Raw genomic sequence first — 21,450 nt, forward strand, 5'->3', positions numbered from 1 at the left:
CTAAATTTTTATTATTATATCATTCCAATTGTATAAGAGTCCTATATCAATCTACTAAATAGCGTTTGTTGAGCACTTCAATAGAGGGCACATGGTACACATTTTATATACTTACACATCCTTCACATGTATTATATATATAATAGTAATTTTTAGCACACCGGCATGCTTGAACAATAAGCACGCCGGTGTTAAAAAATCATTTTATTTTATTGTTCAAATATTATTTTAATAATATTTTATAATATTTTAACACCGGCGTGTTTGAACCCGATATGCTAAAAATCACCACTCATATATATATATAGCACACTCATAATTGGTCAAATTCTCACGTGTTAGTATGTATAATATTCTTATAAAATTCAGTAAATATTGCAATATAAAATATCCTAATTAAGCTTTGTGCATCCCCAATCCTAAAGACATCAGATTCAACAATCAGTCTAGTTTAATAAGTTATAATATTGTATAATATCTTAATTGAGTGGATTAGCTAGCTTCTGATCTCCGAGATGAAGGGTCTTTGTCAGCTAAAATAACTACTACTCTCCCCGGCCATGGCTACTCAGCCTACTCTGAGATCACCATTGACGTACTTGCATTTCAAGGGTCCTTTATGGTGAAATTTCATCCTGTATAACTAAAAACTAATTCAGTAAGCATCAATATTTATCATTAACCCCCATTTATTTCGGCGAAAAATACCTTCTTTTTTTTTTTTTTTTTTTTTTTGGCTGTTTGAAAAACATTTTGAGGCATTTGGCTCATGTGAAAAATCATCAAATATTTTTTTTTTAAAAAAAAAAATCATCAAATATTTCTTTTATTTTAATATAATCTGAGAAGCGGCGAGGCAGAGAGAGACAATGAAGAGAAGCTGCAAAGGAAGAGAGTGTGTGAGAATAAAAGACCTTTAAAGGTAAAATTAAGATCTAATGTAATTGTCTGCTCATATTGCGTGCAATTTGGGTAAGTAATTATGAGATAACTCTTATAAGACTTATCTGCACAAACAAGTATCCGGCCAGCTCAAGGTAGACCACACAAAAGGCCTTGCCCAGGGTGTGGAAGAGTGGCAGAAAATGGTTTGTGCAGATAAGAATTATAAACCATTTTACGCCTTATAAATGCTATTTTCTTTAATCAATTGAAAACATTTGCAACTTGACCAATATTTTATGGTGCAATTCCATTTTTGCCTAATAGCCAATTCCAATTTCCATGCACATAGGCTTATATATATATATATATATATATATATATATATAATAATAATAATAATAATAATAGGCAACACTATTCCTACCCACCTAGTTCTTCTGGCATTCATAAAAGTAAAATGAAAGTCTTCTAGTGAGGCTTAGTATAATATGTTGGGACATTACTTGAATTAAAAGTCTAATATAAGTTTGTGGACTTCACCATATCCCTACTCTAATTGCAAAAGGAAGCATCATCATCATCCATTATCTACCATATCACACACCACTATTGGCTATAGTATTATTTATTAGAGAAATAAATACCTAGTCGATTTTTTATTTTATTTTTATTTATAAAGGTCTTAATATACATGTTGAAACATCACTTATTACTTGAGCAAATTGTAACTTTTTATGCCACCAAAACATTTTGGACCAATAAGAGCATAAGAAATGTCATAATAGGACATTAGGGACACATGTTCCATAGCATAACAAATGAGACACGTGTCTTAATCCCAACGAATCCATTTCCAATTAAAATTAGATTCGAACCGAATTCACAGTTATTTTATGCATGAACCTGGTCTGGTCTGGTGTTCTAGGGAAAAAAAGAAGTTGATGAATTAAGAAGTTAATTGGAAGCAAGTATAAAAGGTGTTTTTATATTTGTTTGATTTTCATATTCATGCATAGGACTTTGAGTGATAAGGGTGTTGATGAATTAAGAAGTTGCTTAATTGCCATGTTTTTTCTTTTTAATATAAAATATATTTTGGTTCACTACCGTCTTTTGCCGGTGAATGATTGGTTCTAACTTAAAATGAAATTAAAAAAAAAAAAAAAAAGAAGGGAAAAAGTATACTTTACCCCCTAAAATTTGGAACGATTTTCAATTCGATCTCAAATGTTTTAATTTTTGCAATGCACCCCCTAAACTTTCAAATTTTTGCAATTTGACTAATATTATTCCAAAATTTCCATATTGCCCCAAATTTTTTATTTTTTTGTTTTTTTTATTAAAAAAAAAATAAAAATTAGGGGTGCAAAAATGGCTAGATGGCCAAAGGGTGGCTGTAGAATTTTTTTAATTTTTTTTTTTTTATAAAAAATAAAAAATTATGGGCAATATGAGAAGTTTGGGATACAATCGGTCAAATTGCAAAAATTTGAAAGTTTGGAGAGGTGCATTGCAAAAATTGAATCATTAGAGGTCGAATTAAAAATTGCTCCTAACTTTGAAGGGTAAAGCGTACTTTTTCCAAAAAAAAAAAAAAAAAAAAAAAGAAAGAAAGAAAGAAAGAAAAATCGATGATTGGTTCAACAAAAAGATACCAACCTCCTTTTCCATCTCTTTCACCTGCATTTTCCACTTTTTTTTTTTTTTTTTTTAAGTGTGATTTTTTATAAGATTTATCCAATAAGTGAGTGGACCTAAGAAATCTATAAAATTTCATTCACATTTAACAATATAATAGTAAGATTGTTAGGCTTGTTTGTTAAGCTGCACTACAGTCCCCCATTTTCCATGACACGGTTCCACGACCACACTGTAGTGAGACACGGTTAACTATGTATGGACAAGCTAAGTTATATTAAAAGACAATAAAGCCCTTATGAAAGATAGAAAATCAATGTGTAAAGTGTTTAGAAGGGGCAAAATAGGAATTATTTATACTTTTAATTTTCAAACCTGGTATTATATATTGCATCAGTCTGTTTAACTACAAATTGTACTTGAACCTTCGGGGCCAACCTAGTGGCATACAGTGCCGTGTAAAATGAAAAGATTTGCCAAACACCCTCTTAGAAATTTCCAATTTCTTGACAGAGAGCTTAGAATATGATGCCCAAGATAACGATCAATAAATGTAGATTTGACCGGTTGACCCGGTTTTATCATTGACTATTAGTCCAGCACTATCACGTATTTAAATTGGTGATTTATGACTGATTGGCAAAAGAAAATAAAAAGCTACCTAATTCCATTATGAATGTAGGATTATGGAAATAAACTAACTTCAATTCTTTCAAATATTGCCTTAAAATTACGACATGTCACAATAAATAATCAATAATCACATAAGCCGTCTCTCGGCCTTCTCCTCAGAAAACAGTAATATGCTCCCTCCTCCTCTCAAAATTGTTTTCTAATGAGCTCTCTCATTTTCCCTCCTTCCCTTTTACTCTATGCTCTTACCCTCCCCTCTCCTTTTTCATTTATTTATTTACTTTTTATGTTTGTAGGTGTTCTCTAACAAGATCAACAACTTCGGCCTCTCTACTATGCGTTCGTTCACCTACCACCGTGTTATGCCGTTCATCTTCTCCTCTGCCTTTGTTGCTGCTTGGTGGTTGTTTGTTTGTGTTTTTTATTTTGAATAAGGAGTTTATTCCCTCTAAATCTGCTCTCATGAGCGATGAGAAATAATTAAGTGTAAGGGGTTATTTCTCATGGCCTGGATAGTTCAGTGTGAGGTTATCTCGCATGACTGATTTAAATAAATTTTGTTAAAAAATTTGGCTACCTATATGTTAGATTTAGTCTGCTCGGAGCAGATCTACTCTTTAACTGTATTTGTACTTGAGTTAGCGGAATATTGAAGTTATAGATAGCATGTGACTATGATTTTGCAGAACTTTATGCTTTGTGCTATAAGAGCTTTTATCTTTGCTTTGTAAGAGTTTTTTTTTTTTTTTTTTTTTTTCAAAAAAAGAATTCAAATATTTATTTTCTGTCCAAACCCATTATACACAAAACATAAGAGAAACGATAAAAATCATTCTCTATCTAATTATTTATTTATTTTTGTAGATTTGCAAAATATGGGTTTCATAAATCTAATGATAAATTTGTAAAATAGATGATTATAAGATATTTAAGAGAATGGTATGTAACATAATTCAAAAAACAAATACTTTCTACCCATAAAAGAGTGAAAACACATTCAGTCATAAATTGGTTTATTATTAGGAATTCTACAATTTTTATTACACGTTTTTTTATAAGTTAATAATGTAGATGTTTACGCATCACTTATTACTACAGTTATTAAAATGTGAACAGTCATGTGAGAGTTTACATAGTACTTGCCTATCGTGACGTGACAATTCACGTGATATTTACTATATCGGACACAAAAGCATAAACCGTTTGATAGTTTATATGACACACATTCCCATAAAATATAAATTATCACATAAATTTGCAAAAAAAATTATAATAAAAACTGTAATCCTCGCTAATCATTTTTCTTAATTTTTTTTTGGTGGTGCTTTTTATGTTAAAAGAAAAACATAATTTTTTTTTTTTAAAAAAAATATATAATTAAGATTTCACATTATTTTTCCGAGAACCCACGAAATACGTTAACGCGGAAATGACTAGTCTGACTTCCAGTGAAGCAAAGAAAAAACGAAGCTACCAAGTAAGTGCACCAGTCCTTCATTGAAACCGACGTGTCCCAAGAAATCAACAATAGCCTTAAAAGCATCGTGGAAAAATAGAAACAAAAAAACAAAAAAAAAACAGAAAGAATCCCAAGTTCTTTACTCCCATCAACTCAATCCACCATGTTTGTGGTGAAAAGTAAGGTAGAGCAGTTTCAATTGCCTTCTCTCCTTCTCTCTGTCTTTTTCTCCACACGCAAGGGTATGAGCTTATATCCCCTGTTTTGATCCTCCTCTGTTTCTTGCCCTGTTTTTGCTATGGGGTTTGATTATAGAAGACTGGGTCACCTTATACGGCTGGATTTGGATGACTGTCCTCCTCCTCTTCCATCACAACGACGGCCTCCTTCGTCACAACAATTAGTTCCTCCACATGATGAACACAGGCAATTAATGAAAATCAGTTTGATTCTCACGGCTTGCATGATTGGCGGGGTTCTTTTGGTTGGAATTATACTTTCGATTATGAGGAAGTACTACACGAGGAGGAATAGATCAAGGAGAAGAAATCCACCAATACTGTTTGCAACAGAAGAAGATTATCTTGATGAAGATCATGGACCTGTGATTGATCACCACGTATGGTATATCAACACCGTTGGTCTCCAGCCATCTGTTATTGATTCTATCACAGTCTGCAAGTACAACAAAGACGAGGGGTTGATAGATGGAACAGAGTGCTCTGTTTGCTTGAGTGAGTTTGAGGAAGATGAGAGTCTTAGACTCTTGCCAAAGTGCAGCCACGCCTTTCACCTCCCCTGTATAGATACCTGGTTGAGATCACACAAGAATTGCCCCTTGTGTCGTGCTCCTATAGTTAGCAACGCTGCGGGTGCCGGTGCCGGTGCCGGTACTGGTTCTCAGGCAACTGCATCTGAGCCTAGTACGAGTTCTTCCGGTTCAAGCCAAGAAACCCATGTAGAGAATCTTGAGAATTTTAATGGGGTGGAAAGCAACCAAGCTGGAGAGGGTGGAACTAGTGAAATTGGGGTTCGAGATGAAAGTTTTCACTCTTTGGCAGTTGCTGAAATATCAGAGAAAAGTATGCAGAATTCTACCTCTAGGAAGTGCCGATCTCGAGTGCAAAGTAATCTGGCTGACAATCAAAGAGTCGTGGAAGAAGAAGTACAATCGATGAGGAGGTCAGTTTCACTGGATTCGCCTTCTGCTGCAAGGATTTATCATGCTGTGGCTAATATTGTCACTGATCAAAGAAGTTCAGAATCCCAATCAGTACACCTGAAAAGTTGCAGTGCAGACATTGTTGCCAAGCCGGATGGTGGAACTTCAAGCATGTGCAAACTGATGAAAAGTTCTTCAATTGGGCGTTCACTGCAGAAGGGACCCATTTCGATGAAAAGATCTATTTCTTCTAGCAGAAGGTTCTTGTCATCCAGACATTGGAGAAGTGGGAGCTCAATCCTTCCCTTGTGAAGATGAAGATGAGGCTTTCAGAATTTTCATATCCAGAGCTTCAGGCCGGTGGCCAAACCAACAAAGTAGGCGGTATTCTCAAGGAGCCTGGATATTAGCTACTCTTGTTTCTGCACCAAATATATGTTCCCAGATAAATCCATATCTTATGAAAAGAATGACTGCAATTTGGGTATTGTTATTGTAGTTAATATCTTGAATGGCTAATACTTTATATATATTTCAAGAGAAATATAATGATATTTTAGAAATTATACTAATTTCAGTTTTTGTTTCTCTTACCTTGTTTTTTTTTTCATATAAATGTTCTGTTTTTCCTTTCATTCCAATATGTAGCTCATGTTTTAGCTGCCATTTAGATTCTCATTTACATAATCATCCGGGTGAATTAGATGGGATCAAGTTATAAGGCCACATAAGATCACCCAGCCTTATGTTCCTACCTTCCCCCACTTGCCAGTATAATCCCTTACAAAAAGATCAGCCTTTCCTAAGCAAATAAGCCTATTGATTGTCAAGGAAGAACAAGTCTTGGCTTCAGTGGCCAGAGGATCATGATTCCTGAAATGTTTTAACTTTAGGATTTGATGGAAGAGACTAAAGATTACAACCCTCTCACAGATTTACACTAACAAATACTTTTCCACCTCATAATCATATTACATATTTTCTGCTTTGATTCCAATGCCCCAACCAGAAAATACAAGCTAACGAGTCTAGATTTTTACGGTGATGTGAAGCCTAAAACAAGACATAATATACACTGGAAATGAAGAATTGACATATTTGATGGAGTCTTTCTTCTTCCTGCTATAGCTTCACCTTCCACCCTCGAATTCTAATGATAACTCTCTGGGTTGACTTAAGAACGTCACCTTTTCTTCTTGAGAAAGTCTATGATCATTTACTTTCCAGATCATATTCAGCGGAATAAACACAACTAAAGTAGCTACCAACCAAATCTCTCTCTCTCTCTCTCTCTCTCTCTCTCTAAAAGCTCTCCCTCACAAAACTCTCTCGACCTCCTCCCCCTTAGATCTTTGTTCTGGGAGGGAAGATCTTCCCTCCTCTACAACTCGCTATCCATGTCCTCCTCATCTCCCCTTCGACGCTCCCTCATTTTATTCTTCTTTATTTTTTCTAGTTTACTGTTTGAATTTTGAGAGGTTAGATCTACTGCAATCCCACTTCTTCCACCACTCACCCGCACCCCCTCCTTCATCGCCAGCCTCCTTGTGTAGCCCACGCGTGCTGTTGCATGCATGGGGTGGTACACGTGCCGCCACCCCTTTTGGTCTCTTGCAGAAGATTTCCTCCATCACAGTTCACAATACTCTTCTTTGTAGAGCCTTTTTGGTATACCATAAATTTCAGATCTGAATTTAAACCTCAAAAACATTCGATTTTGGTGCTTTTTTGTCTCACCACCCTAGATGGTGTCTCCTCCACTACTATACATCTACCTCTTAGTCTTCTCAACTCCCTTATAAGCTGGACAAGAGCTAAGTTAAAAAGAGTTTCCTTTATTGACACCTATACCGTCCAGCATAGGCCACTACGATCAGCTTCGCTGGCAACTTTTCTGATTACCTTCGAGGATCCCCTCTGGAGTTGTAGCTGGATTGTTGTCAAGATTAGATTTTTATTTTTTTAATTTTTATTTATTTTGGATTTAGTAATTTTCAGTATTTTGCATCTATGCTGTTTGTTTGTATTTGTTTTTAGTCATCTAAAAAAACAAACACAACTAAAGTAGTGAAAAGCGAAAAATAACCCCTAATGTCCTAAATGACAAAAGGTATGCTTTTAATTAGCCATCAAATGTTGGTTCCACAAGCACTACTTTGATGTTCCCCAGAATCTCAACAAACATGTCTAGAAGCTACTTGAGCACATGCCATATTTCATTCATCACTTATTTGATTTCATGGATCCAAAAATGAAATGGAAAATGCATTGTATAATGACAAATGCAATATCTCACTAAACAAGATTATAAACGCTTACAATACCAGACGGTCCACATCCAGTACAAGACTACAAGAAGTCGAGGGAATTGTGCCCTTTGCAAAAGTTGAAGAAGGCCAGCATTCTTCCTCAAGATCAAACATATGAAACTCCTTAAGTTACGCTCGTACTCTCCAATTTTGGTTTTGTAAGAGAACCCATGTTGTAACTGTACACCAAACAATGTCCTCATTTATTGGAAGGAGTAATTTTGGATTTTTGTGCAGCAGTAGGAAATCCTTTTGGTTTTCCAGACTTCATCTTCTGCTTCTTCCAATTTACTCTCGCAGACCAGAACGAAAACTCAAGTTCTGGTAAAATTAACTTTAGCCAACGAAGTAACCCTCCATTTTGTCTGGTAAAATTATAGGTGCCAACATAATGCATATTCTTTGAAACTGGGATCAGGGGAAGCAAAATTTAAGAATTCTAAAGGATTAGTTATTGCCACTGTTAGAGGCACATCACACTCTAGCTTGATGTCAAGCATGCAGGAAGATATTGGGATAAGAAGATCCTTGTCCTTTTCTGTGACACTCCTATCAGAGTGAAGCCTTCCGATCAATAATAAAGAATGCTTTTCGTTTTTTACAGAAGCTCTTTGAACTCGGCTGATGTATATAATAGGTAAATGGGAAATTGGTGAAGCGGTTGATGGATATCAAAAAACAAATTTTACCAGCAGCTGAATAAGACTAAGCATTTTGAAGCCATTCTTTACTGGTTATCCGGCTGCATCCAGACACTCCTCCTTAAAGTTTGTGGCATGCAATTGAGATATTGGCTAGCTTGTCTCTTCGAATGCCTCATTATGATATTCGGAACATGTTCTCCATCAGAGATGCCAGATCTATCTTGATATCTCAACACCTCAGCTGTGACAAATCCAACAAAGAGAGAGCAAATCTATGCCCTCATGCTTTACCAGTAGTCACCACATGAGCAGATTCCATTCCTGAAGTGATGAAAGCGCTTTACATCCCTCACAACAATCTCTCTGTTCACAATTTTGGTAATGAATTTAGTTGCTTCATGGCAATCCCCACACACTCTAAGGTTCTTTGTGATCAGTAATCTGGTTCCTGGCCCCGTGTTTAAGAGGCCAAAAGCAATAGCAAGCCTCTCACTGTGATTACCCAACATTTTTTCTTTGACTTCCTCTTCAACATCGTGCAACACAAATTCAGTCTTTGGGAGGTATCCAATAGCTCTCATCTCATGATCCAACTTATCCAAAAGTTGCATAATATCTTCATATTGATGGTGACTCTTGTCTTCCATAAGAAAAGCATGGAGCTTCCCTTTCACTTCCACTACACTACACCCTGGTACTTTCTTCATCCCTGTCTTTTTCATGATTTTTCTGACACCAGCTACTTCCTCCCACTTCCTCGCCTTACCAAAGTAGTTCGAGACCAAAGCATAAACTCCCAAGTCATCCGGATTCAACTCAAGCACCTTTTTTGCGGCAATCTCACCAATCAACAACTTGCCATTTTTGCAGCAACCTGCCAGGAGGGCAACCCAAACAGCAAGACCCGGATTAGTATTCATGGAATCTATTAGCTCATGAGCCTCTTCAACACGCCCTGCGCGAGCCAAAAGATCAACCATACAAGCATAATGCTTTTCAGCTGGAGGGATATTATATTTGTTAACCATGAGATTAAACCAGTATTGACCTTCTTGCACAAGACCTGAGTGACTAAAGGCCGAGAGTAGAGAAGCAAAAGTAGCATGATCTGGTTTTAGATTTGTTTTTGTCATCTCTAAGAAGAGTGACAGAGCTTCTTTTCCATGCCCATGAATTCCATAGCTGGTAATCATTGCATTCCAAGAGATTAAGTCTTTGGCTTTTATCTGATCAAAGAGAGTACGTGCCCAGGACAGGGCTCCACATTTTGAATACAAATCAATCACTGCAGTACCTAAAACTTGATCAAAATCAAGTCTTCTCACAATATATCCATGTACAGATTTGCCCAATTTCAAAAACCCAACTTGGGAACATGCTAGAAGTGCACCCAAAAGAGACACCAAGTCCGGTCTGTATCCACAACTCTGCATCTCTATCAAGAATTCAAGTGCATTCCCGGCAAAACCATTTTGAGCAAAGCCAGAAATTAATGCACCCCAAGATACGACATTCTTACAAGGCATCTTCTTGAATACCCGACAAGCAAGCCCCAAATGTCCATTCTTAGCATACATATCCAAAAGGCTGGTTTGAACTACAACATCCATAGGAAGATCTCTCCGAATCAAATACCCGTGAACACAAGGACCCAATTTTGAGTCTCCAAGATTCGCACATGCCTGTATCAATCCCACCATCACAATCCCATCTCCTTCTATTCCCTCCTTCTGCATTCGCCTATACGTATCAACTGCTTCTATTGGCCGTCCACTTTGTGCAAACCCACTTATCATAGTTGTCCAACAAACAAGATCCCTTCGCGGCATCTTATCAAACACCGCGATAGCTTCATCCATCTTCCCACACTTTGCATACAAATTCAAAACAGAAGACCCAACAAACACATCAAACCCATACCCACAATCAACTGCTCTACACCAAATTTCCTCCCCCGTTTTCAAATCCGACAAGCTCATGCATGCCTTGAGGGCCACCGTGAAAGTCGAGCTATCTGGTCGAACACCTTCCAAGATCATCCGACGATATAGATTTAGAACTTCAACTGGGTACTCTTTATGCGAATATGCAATGACCATGGCATTCCACGCATCTATGCCTCGTTGAGGCAATAAGTCAAACACTTTCCGGGCAGACACAATATCTCCTGTACGTGCATATAATGCTATTACTCGGCCACTGAAGTTTCCATGGTCGAAGAGACCAGTCAAGACCATGAGAGCATGTACTTTAGCTATGGAAGCTTTGTCTTTACAGGCTAAGAGGAGCGGTTTGAGGCGCTTTGGCCATGGAAGTAACTGCATCTATGTATGGGAAGCTGAAACTCCAACTCTTTGATGTTCCTAGAGAGTTAGTTTATAGCCGTTGAGAAACAGAAACAGAAATGGAGGGAATGAATGTAGGTTCTTCTGACTTCAATATATATATATATATATAATGTTTACTTTTCTTCAGTTTTAATTGAATCACAACCGTTGAGAGCTGATTGAATCACGACAGTCGAACTCTATGATGTATTGATGTTCCTATGTATGCAAACGTACAGTCCTTTTTTCGCTCACTTTAATCGCTACCGTTGGATCTGCTTTTTAACTTTATCTGTAGCGTTTCCCCTCACGGCGTGCTTTTGAGCCATTATGATTAACGACGGCAACTCACGGCTGAGATTGCTTCGTCTCCCACAACGGTCACCTGACTCACCTCCTTTCGAAGCTACGATGGCAGGCCTAAAATCCCACAACGGTCACCTACGAGCTTCTGCCATATTCGAAGATCTCCAAACCCATTTTGAACTCCGTGTAACAAGACGCTTCTGAAGGGACTTGACTCTTGAGGTGATGTGCGCTCTAATACAAATCCTCCACAGTGCAATCCTTGAGCTTATATTTACCTTCACTCGCCCCTGTTCGATGACCATGCTACCCACCAAAAAACCTGAAGACGACGACTTCCCACGCCCAAAAACGAGACCTTTTGGGGAAGCACCTCCATCCATAGTGCCCACCATTGGCCTAAGAGCACGGTCTTGGATGGTGGGTATTTCGTATAATCCTACTATTTTCTTCTTACAGCTCTTTTTGTGCTTGGTTTTTTGAAGTTACATATATGCTCGTTAGTTTTCTGAATGTTTTCGTACAAGAAAAAAAAATGTTGGTATTTGGGCATCTACCTTCTATCCGCCATTCACCCCATTTTAGTTAAATTTGCATGATCACTGTTCCTTTTCCAGGAAAAATCTGTTATGGGTGGGTGGTCTTTTCCCTCCGTTGCCTTCCTCTGTTTGCATAGACAAAAAAAAAAAAAAAAAATCACTAATTTGAATGTTTACAACGGCAGCATATTTTATTCTGCTAATTTCCTTGCTGAAAATGCTCATGTAGCTAGCTCGAACTGTGTTCCTTTTGTTGTCACTTTATGCACTCTGATTTAGTGGGGTTCGCATTCTGATCAAGATTATTATGCTCAGACTTGATCACAAACTATTAAGACTAGGCTTTACGTTGATCTCTCTAAACATAAAGAACCATTTGGATTGAAAGAATAATGCTTCAAACTGGTGTAGAGCATACAAAATGGGCTTCAGTCACTATCAAACTGTTTCCTTGCTCTGCTGATGTAGCAAATCAGAAGACACAACTTGTATTTTTCTGCAGAAGCTTAGCAATGACAAACTATAAATGATACTAGTTATGTTTATGTCTTAATTAGTTCTTCATCTGAGATGTTCCCTCTTCTAAAACTGGTTAGAAACAATTTTTTTTTTTTTGTTTTGGTCTTAGCCCTACTTGATTCTAGCTTTTGTCTATTGAGTTGTGTAAAATTTCAATCACTTGGGGGAAACGATCTTGCTATAAACCATATGAATGGGAACTGAAAGTTTAGCATTAGGTATAAAAATTGAAATCATCATATCCAACGATAACTCACTCTTGATATGCCCATTGTTAATTATGAGGGATTTGATTTATCTTAATAAACTTTATTTTTATTTTACTTTTAAACTTGCAACTTCAAGTACTTTTTGTTTGTGTTTGACATAGATAGACGAGTAGGAGATTGATGCATTAGATTTAATAAACCTCCCTATTTATAATAGTGTTCTAAACATGGCCCAATATGAAACACTTGACATGAGTACTATGATACAAAATTCCCCTTTTGGTACATTATCATTTGATTTGTAAGTACAAAACCACACAGTTTTGAAATTTGAGACTATATTTGGTTGCGTGTAACTCTATACTATTGCCTGAAATATCATTGTTTGAAAGCTTTAGTACTGAAGATTATGAGGATATAACAAGATGGCCGGAGGTTTTTCTCTCACACCCTCTGCCTTCTTGTTTTGTATGCCTCTTGCTCTTGGAATTTGGTATCATAAATGTATGGTTATGTTTGCACATATTATAGTGCGAAAGTTAATGGCAGCCAACCGGATATGTCCATTTATTTGGGATTTAGATGGAACACAAACCTCAATGCCAGGACATGTGGGGAACATATGAAACTATTCATGACCAAACACGGCCGTTGGTTTTATTGGTGTCCACTTGGCCAGGTGAGAGTATAATTGACCTTATTTATTATACAAGTAGGTTCATGCTAAACAACTAAAGCAATAGTATTCTAATGCGTGGTTAGTGTTTTGCAGCACCATGGAAGATGTTGTATTTGGGTTGATGAATATCACCTGGAAGATGTTTCGCAGGAACATCATAGGAGTTGTATTTGGGCTGACGAATATGATGACTCGGAAGAAGTTTTGCAGGACCATCATAATAGGAGATGTATTTCGGCTGTAAGGGTTGATGAATATAACCCGGAAGATGTTTTGCAGGACCATCGGAGGACTTGGGGAGCTGATGAACATAATCCGGAGGAGCTCTGGCAAAGAGCACAAGTTGGATGGCAAGCGACGGTGGCGGATAAGACACATTGGTTGGATTTGTTTGGCTGCTGTGGTTGTGGTGTTGTCATGGGGCTGTTGTTGCTTATTGTATTTATGCTATTTGTTATTATTGTGTAAGAACGGGTAATTGGCTATTATTATTGCGTTATTTTTCAGTTATGAATGTATATATTTGAATCTTGCTAGATCTTTTCTTTTTTTAATATATTATATATTGCATATATATATATATATATATATATATTTTAATTTAAATTAAAAATTAAAAATAATAATAATTCAATGATATACACGAGCACCTAGAGGCAAAGAGGAGGGACAAGGCTTGGTTTTGCCTTTTGCTTGGGCTGAGGAGTTCTCTCTTACAAAATTTCTGTCCAAAGATAAAGGGACGTGAGGGAGAATTACGGGTGGCTTGGTGTTAACACCTACGGCTACCTCCTAAAAGCTCACATTAACTTGATTGTTTATAATACATAAATTCCTATTTATAATTGTTTGAGTTGACCTATATAAGTAAGCTTAAATCAACTTATACAAGGAAACATAAATCGACCTATATTAGGAAATATAAATCAATAATATAAAATAATAATATATTCTGACATTCTATTCGGACCCTCTAACAGTTCTCTATTTTTTTATTTTTTTATTTTTTGGTTGACATGTTCGCACAAGAGGCTCTCACAATTCTCTATTCCGGTAGGAGCTTTTTAGAATTGTTTGTACGATTGTAAGAAATTTCTAATTATAAAGATCTCAATCGATCACGTTATAAGTAGAAAAAAAGTTAGGCTCGGTGAAGAAGCTTCTGTTTTGGACATGACACTTCAAAAATGAATTTGTTCCAAAGTATGCGGATAATGCATGAAAAAGGAACACAAAAGAAAGGCAAAGCTACGTTGGATTCCCAAGCCTTTATCTCTTATTAGAATCCCAGCTTTAACGCAACTAGCTATAGCCAATAGTTTCCACCTCCAAACCCCACAAATTCTATGACTTCAAATGATAAATCACGCAAGACAGATACATTATGCACAATATATCATTTTGATCTAGATTTAATTATCATCAATTATTATACAATATCATCAATAGGATAAATTCAAGTCATATTGCCAGGCTCCCCCCCTCCCCACTTCTGCAAGAGATTTTAATAGAAATCATCAATCCACTATGTCCTTTATAATAAAAATACAAACTATTAAAAAAACTAATATATAATATAAATAAAAAAAGAAAAAGAAGGTGGTGATCGAGCACTCCCAATTGGCTAAGGCGATGGTCGAACTTCTCCCAATCATTTTAGAAAGAATGAATTTACAAAGTAATATAGCACAGCATGATTGACTTTCCGATCAAGAGGAACGCTTTAGGCTTTAGCCAATTGGTAGAAACTGGGAGACTAGTGCTGTTCACCAACCTTTTATTAAATATTATGTTAGAAATTTTTTTGAAGCAGGAGCAGGAGCCTTGTGGATTCATGACGTTGATGTTCCACTTGCTTATTAGGTGCTCATGGCGGGTAGTTGGATTTATTCCCCCCCCACCCACACTACTTGGAACAACAGACAAAAGGCATGTCAAGTGTCAACCTTGTTTATTATTCTTCACCCTGTCTGCTTCTTTCCTTCTAAAACCAAAATCTAAAGGAACCCCCAACCAACACTGACAGTCTCTGAGGAACAGCAGCAACATGGGAGACCATGAGGACGACGACAGAGATGGAGAACAGGGAGGTTGTCCCAACACTCCGAAGCTACCTATACAAGGGAAGAGGAACATACTCATCACAAGCGCCTTGCCTTACGTCAACAACGTTCCTCATCTCGGAAATATCATTGGATGTAAATTTTTACTCTATATTTTCATCTTCTTATTTACACTTTTGTTTTCATATCTCTTATGCATATGTACTTGAATGAAAATGAGTGATTTTTTTAGAATATTAATTAAATGATTAAATTTATTATTTATTATTAGTTTAAGCTTTTAGAATAATTAGTAATTTAGCATAGTATTTGATTGGCGATTCTAAGTCCAAGCCTATTACATGATAGCACGTTTCAACAAGTCGTAAAAGAGTTGTAGGTCTAATATTTTTTATTTACAATTTTAAGTACCTTCCAAAATATGGGGTTTGTGTGGTGTACAAATTTCTTTTTTTCTTTCCTTCTGAGTTTTTTTTTCTCATTCTTTCTTAGAGTTAACATAATTCTTATCTTTGACATTGGATGTAAAAGTTGCTGTTTCCATGACTATGTGAGGTGTGTCATGAGTCCAGCTCCATTAGAGTAAAGCTCATGTGGGCTTAGGATTCCTACAGTGACAAGGGAAAAAAAAAGGGTCTTTTTTTTTTTAAAAAAAAAAAAAAAAAATTATAGTGGATTTATAAGGAGTTGGTGATTTCCACAACAATATTGAATTTCTTTAGCATAATGAATTCGTTAAATTCATAGTTTTGGTGAGAAAATCATGTTTTGATTTCTAGAGTGGTAATTTATTGTGTTATTTCTATTCTTGGTATGGATTTCAAGTTTTGGACATAAACTTGGAAGACATTATAACCTATTTTATTATAACAGTGGATTTATAAGGAGTTGTCCCTTGGTTTTTCCTTCAAGCTAACAGGGTTTTGCAGGTAGATGTTGGTATTTTTGTGTGAATAATTTTCTTTGTGATTGGAGTGTGTTCTTAGCTTTGAAATATCAAAACGAACATTTTTGAGTTCACTTGAAATTGTTAGTTGGGATTGTCTTAATTTACATAGAGACCAAGTTGTGGCCCAACAGGTTAAATGTGGCATGCTTAAATGCAGGCGTTCTAAGTGCTGATGTCTTTGCTCGATATTGCCGTCTTCGTGGCTACAATGCGATATACATATGTGGAACTGACGAGTATGGAACAGCAACAGAGACAAAGGCTTTGGAGGAGAATTGCACCCCACAAGAGATTTGTGACAAGTATGTTATTCATAGAACTAGGAGCATATTTTATGAATTCAGTTGAATTTTTGTTTATTGAAGGTTTCCTGTCATTTGCAAATCTAGAAACAGAATATGTAGCTGATTTACTGATGTTCACCGTGTAGTGTGTAGCATGTGATCATAAAGATGAGAATTTGTATGGAGATATACAAAATTTATAATGATATTTTTTTGCCCTTCTGTTTTTTGGTGAGATTATATAGCAAGGCAAAATGGTCTTACTTTCAATTTAATTTTTGAAGATGTTAGTGAGTTGATTTTCAGGTCTCTCATTCTGTATTATAATGTATTTTGAATACTATATTCTCCCTGTAGAGTTTCTTTAGGTTGATACTGTTAGCATTCCCCTATTCCTCTTAAAAATCTTTGCTCTTGGTTAATGATTTCAATAATATCTCTTAGAAAAGTGATCACCTTGTGTTTGCTTTACAGATATCATGCAATTCATAAGGAAGTTTACAATTGGTTCAACATAAGTTTTGACAAATTTGGGCGTACATCGACTCCTCAACAAACCGATATTTGCCAAGCAATTTTCAAGAAACTGATGGAGGACAATTGGCTTTCTGAAAGCATGATACAACAGGTACAAAGTCCTGCTCAGATGCTATAATGGCTTTATGTGCTTGTAAAAATGCTCCTTTTCTTCTCTGCCTATTGTTCTTTTGGTGTTACGAATTTGAAGCACTATTTACTCTCTAATGAATTTTAATTCCAAAAAAAAATTCAGTTTTATTGCGAGACATGCAGTCGTTTCTTGGCTGATCGGCTTGTTGAAGGCACCTGCCCATTTCCAAATTGTAATTATGATTCTGCACGTGGGGACCAATGTGATAAGTGTTGTCAGCTGCTAAATCCAACTGAACTTAAAGATCCTAGATGTAAGGTATGTGTGTCCTCTGCAGTATCTTAAGTGCAGCCATTTTCCCTCCCTTTTGTTTAATGGTCTTGGCTAGAATCTAGCTAAGAGAATGTTAGTTTTCCACTTTGCAAATTGGAGTTGGAAAATATGTACTTTCTTTTGAACATTTCTCTGGTCTCATAATTAGATTGTACTCAACAGGTATGTTGTAAAACTCCGCAAATTCGTGATACAGACCATTTATTTCTTGAGCTCCCTATGCTGAAGGATAAATTAGAGGAATATATCAACAACATGTCAGTTGCAGGATCCTGGAGCCAGAATGCTATTCAAACTACATATGCATGGCTTAAAGGAGGACTGAAACCCCGCTGTATTACCAGGGATCTTAAGTGGGGGGTTCCTGTTCCACATGAGAAATTCAAGGATAAGGTTAGCATGTAAATTATTGTGAAATTTGAAGATTCATTGTTTCTCTTTGTAGTGGAGAAGTTCCTTTATGTAGTAATCTTAAAGAAGTTTTCAAGAAATTTTTTCTCCAATTCATTATGCTCAGGTTTTCTATGTATGGTATGATGCACCTATTGGTTATGTCTCGATCACTTCATGCTACACACCTGATTGGGAGAAGTGGTGGAAGAACCCTGAAAATGTGGAGCTGTATCAGTTCATGGGAAAGGATAATGTGCCATTCCACACTGTAAGAGCTTTTCAGCACTTCTACTCTAACTACAAAATGTTATCTGTGAAGGGTGAATTCTTTAAAATAGGCTAAGAAGATTATTCCCACAATCCACTTATATGGTTTTTTGATAATCTAATTCCAGGTGATGTTTCCATCCACACTTATTGGAACTGGAGAAAACTGGACATTGATGAAGAGCATTAGTGTTACAGAATATTTAAACTATGAAGCAGGTATATTTTAGCTACCCAAAGTGATTCTCACTATGCAACTCCTTATGGTGATTTGTATTTGATGCTTTCATTCTTCATGTTTAAGATCTTTTTATACCATCTTTTCAGGTAAGTTCTCTAAAAGCAGGGGTATAGGAGTTTTTGGCAATGATGTGAAAGATACTAACATTCCCCCAGAAGTGTGGAGATACTACTTGCTGACTAACAGGCCGGAGGTAAGTTGTGTTGATGAGGCTTCTGGTGACTCTTCATTAACTCACTTTACTTGCAAAAAATAATGGATTTGCTTTCATTAGGTTTCAGACACCTTGTTTACATGGGCAGACTTGCAAGCAAAACTAAATACTGAGCTACTGAATAATTTGGGCAATTTCATTAACAGGGTATTGAGTTTCATTGCCAAGCCTCCAGGTCAGTAAGCTGCTTGCAGGCATCAAATCTTTTTAGTTCCCCATCCATACAGTGTTGATGAAGCTTTTGGGATGTGGTTGTGGGGATTTCCCATGAGTGCCAGCCATTCTCTTTTTCACTTGTCATTTGTTGACTGTTTGATGCTGCCCTTTTCTTGTATCTGTGGTGAAATTTGAATACAGCTTGGTAAATGATACATCCAGTTTTTGGAGCAAAAATTACTTTTAAAAATTCATTTATATATTCTATCATTGAATCTAAATATTTTAGCAAGATAATCCATGAGATCTCATTGATAAAATGTGTAAATAATTATGTGCCGGATATTGGGATGCATGCATCTATACTTTTAGTAACTGCAGAAAAATTTTCTATAAGTTTGGACTAAAAGAGTAAAAGTGCAGTGTATATTATATAATTTTGCATTCCATGTGTTCCTGTTGCAGTCAATGCACAATTGCTTACTTATCTTTCCTTCCATAATTCATATACTCTCTCTTTTTTTTTTTTATTTTTTTTTTTATGATAATTAATTTTTGCAGGACTAGGATATGGATCTATCATTCCTGATGCTCCAGGGGTGGAATCGCATCTCTTGACAAAATCATTGGCAGAAAAAATTGGTGATTATGTGGAGCAATATGTAGAAGCAATGGAAAAGGTGATTAAATACAGTTATGTGCAATTTAGTTTTTATGCAATAGAATTTTCTATTTACAGTATTCTCTGTGCATTGTTTTATCAAGAAGGGGAAATATCCATTTTTCATATGACAGGTTAAACTAAAGCAGGCATTGAAAATTGGAATGAGCATCTCTAGTGAGGGGAATGCATATCTGCAAGTAAGCTTGTTAAAGGCTTAGTAGTTATTTAATTTATGGTATTTGCAAACTTTATTGATTGTTGTTCATGCAATCTTCAATCGCTTTTTGTTCATCAAACCTTTTATTTTGAAGGAGAGCCAATTTTGGAAGCTTTACAAGGAAAACCAAGCTTCCTGCTCTGCTGTTATGAGAACTTCAGTGGGGCTTGTTTATCTTCTTGCATGTTTGTTAGAACCTTTCATGCCTTCATTTTCTCTCAAGGTATGCTTCACATCCTGCATTCAACACCTTTCAGATCAAAAGGTACCTTCCAATGGTTATCTCAAGGTGTTTGTTTCACCATCAAATGCTTCTGCTTTTTTTTGTTTTTTTTTCTCTTTTTTTTTACACTCAAGGTGCTGAACCAGCTTAATTTGCCTCCTGAAACACTGCTTTCACTTAGTGATGAAACTGGAGATCTTGAAAGGGCAAGAAAACCTTGGGAAATTCTTCCAGCTGGTCATAAAATTGGGACACCAGAGCCTTTGTTTAGGGAGTTGGTATATGTTTTATTCTATTCTTCCCAGTAACTTTTTTGTTTTTTTTTTTCCTTTTCCCTTCTCTCTCTGCTTTTCTAGATGGTTGTATCATAATACACCTTCTCTGTTGTGCAGAAAGATGAGGATGTGGCATTTTTTCGGATGAAGTTTTCTGGCAGTCAAGCTGAAAGGGCTGCTGAAGGCAGACGTTGAAGCAAGGAAATGGCTGAGCAATTATGAAAAACATGGCTATTTTCCAGAAGAAGTTTTCTGGAGGACAGCTGATATATATAGTTGTATGAGGCAGAAGCTGGAAGGAAATCACTGAGCAATTAGGGAAGATAAAACTTAGTTGATTTATTTTTCCTGTTACATGGCTGCCACTCTAATAGTTTATATCCAATTATAATTTCATGCCAAGGATTTCATAAAATTTATGTCCTATTTCATATTAATTACTTATAATTTAAATGTTAACTCACCACTTGTTCCAAAAGTTTAAGCTAATAAGAAATTGTTGATTTACTCATTTGATTAATATTCTAACGCTTTCCTTCACATGTGCGTTCAAATTCACCAAGTAAGACTAAACAATTGGAATATTTAGTTAAAATGAGAGATAAATGATAAAAACAAGATTTGAACTCAGGATCTTTGTTTTGATACCACTTTAAATCACAACTTGTCCCAGTTAAGTCTTCTCTCAAACAAGTAAAAAGACAGCATTGTCTAAGGAAGAAAAAGGGGTGGCGGTCAATCATCCACTCTTGAGATTCATATTGATCAATTTGGTTTATAACTTTTTTTTACATATCCGCACAAGAGGAGGGAGGATTGAATTTTTAGTTTGTAACTAGTCCTCTTACTACAAAACGCTAATCTAACCGGCAAATATTTAGATTCTGCTCTACCCAAACTTGTAGGCATGAAATAGGCTGAACATGCTGCTTCCCAACTTTGAAATTGGTCTTAAATTGGAATTAACAAGTTACTCATCGAAGAAATAAATATGGGTTAAGAAGCTTTTTCTTAACATGTGCCAAGTTCAACTTCAACTTCAACTGCTCATGAACTGTCACTGCAATACTAAAAACATAGTGTCATGTAAATTACCATGTGTTAGTCTACATTTTAGTGACTGAAGCGATAAATGACACGTAAATTATCACGTCAGTTTGTAAAAAAACTTGTAATAAAAATTGTAGTACTCTTAACAGCATTCAGACAAAAAAATCCGAACTTTGAAAAATGAAAAGAGGAATCCACGAGA

The 21,450-nt window shown here is 36.1% G+C and overlaps 4 protein-coding genes across 6 annotated transcripts; 3 read left to right on the forward strand and 1 right to left on the reverse strand.

Annotated features, from left to right (window-relative positions):
* The first annotated feature begins 4,707 nt into the window (after nt 1–4,707).
* LOC132165583 (RING-H2 finger protein ATL54-like) lies at nt 4,708–6,365 on the forward strand. Its single transcript, XM_059576210.1, has one exon. The coding sequence runs from the start codon at nt 4,914–4,916 to the stop codon at nt 6,087–6,089; it is 1,176 nt and encodes a 391-aa protein (XP_059432193.1). The 5' UTR covers nt 4,708–4,913; the 3' UTR covers nt 6,090–6,365.
* A 1,610-nt stretch (nt 6,366–7,975) lies between these two features.
* On the reverse strand, nt 7,976–11,127 carry LOC132166368 (putative pentatricopeptide repeat-containing protein At3g25060, mitochondrial). Its single transcript, XM_059577173.1, has one exon. The coding sequence runs from the start codon at nt 11,052–11,054 to the stop codon at nt 9,018–9,020; it is 2,037 nt and encodes a 678-aa protein (XP_059433156.1). The 5' UTR covers nt 11,055–11,127; the 3' UTR covers nt 7,976–9,017.
* Nucleotides 11,128–11,391: 264 nt separating this feature from the next.
* Nucleotides 11,392–13,821, forward strand: LOC132166366 (uncharacterized). Of its 3 annotated transcripts, none has more exons than XM_059577170.1 (3): nt 11,392–11,783; nt 13,213–13,309; nt 13,393–13,821. In XM_059577170.1, exons 1-3 carry the CDS (start codon nt 11,589–11,591, stop codon nt 13,551–13,553), a joined length of 453 nt encoding a protein of 150 aa, XP_059433153.1. In that variant the 5' UTR covers nt 11,392–11,588; the 3' UTR covers nt 13,554–13,821. The 3 variants fall into 3 exon arrangements, with proteins under 3 accessions (XP_059433153.1, XP_059433154.1, XP_059433152.1); XM_059577171.1 differs by having other exon boundaries at nt 13,403–13,821; XM_059577169.1 differs by lacking the exon at nt 11,392–11,783 and having other exon boundaries at nt 11,790–13,309; nt 13,403–13,821.
* A 1,535-nt stretch (nt 13,822–15,356) lies between these two features.
* LOC132165621 (probable methionine--tRNA ligase) lies at nt 15,357–20,578 on the forward strand. The gene is made up of 14 exons (XM_059576259.1): nt 15,357–15,507; nt 16,479–16,623; nt 17,080–17,233; nt 17,378–17,533; nt 17,711–17,941; nt 18,066–18,209; nt 18,337–18,427; nt 18,536–18,642; nt 18,724–18,838; nt 19,381–19,499; nt 19,615–19,680; nt 19,795–19,923; nt 20,058–20,201; nt 20,316–20,578. The coding sequence occupies exons 1-14, from the start codon at nt 15,357–15,359 to the stop codon at nt 20,391–20,393; spliced, it is 1,830 nt and encodes a 609-aa protein (XP_059432242.1). The 3' UTR covers nt 20,394–20,578.
* The last annotated feature ends 872 nt before the right edge of the window (nt 20,579–21,450 follow it).

The sequence above is a fragment of the Corylus avellana genome, chromosome ca11, assembly GCF_901000735.1.
Source record: "Corylus avellana chromosome ca11, CavTom2PMs-1.0".
Lineage (NCBI taxonomy): Eukaryota > Viridiplantae > Streptophyta > Magnoliopsida > Fagales > Betulaceae > Corylus > Corylus avellana.

Coding starts and splice junctions, on each gene's coding strand:
- LOC132165583 (XM_059576210.1), top strand. CDS start 4,914: ATGGGGTTTGATTATAGAAGACTGGGTCACCTTATACGGCTGGATTTG.
- LOC132166368 (XM_059577173.1), bottom strand. CDS start 11,054: ATGCAGTTACTTCCATGGCCAAAGCGCCTCAAACCGCTCCTCTTAGCC.
- LOC132166366 (XM_059577169.1), top strand. CDS start 13,133: ATGTATGGTTATGTTTGCACATATTATAGTGCGAAAGTTAATGGCAGC. Junction 13,310..13,402: donor ATTGGTGTCCACTTGGCCAG/GTGAGAGTATAA, acceptor AGTGTTTTGCAG/CACCATGGAAGATGTTGTAT.
- LOC132165621 (XM_059576259.1), top strand. CDS start 15,357: ATGGGAGACCATGAGGACGACGACAGAGATGGAGAACAGGGAGGTTGT. Junction 18,643..18,723: donor TGCTGACTAACAGGCCGGAG/GTAAGTTGTGTT, acceptor TGCTTTCATTAG/GTTTCAGACACCTTGTTTAC. Junction 18,839..19,380: donor TTTCATTGCCAAGCCTCCAG/GTCAGTAAGCTG, acceptor TAATTTTTGCAG/GACTAGGATATGGATCTATC.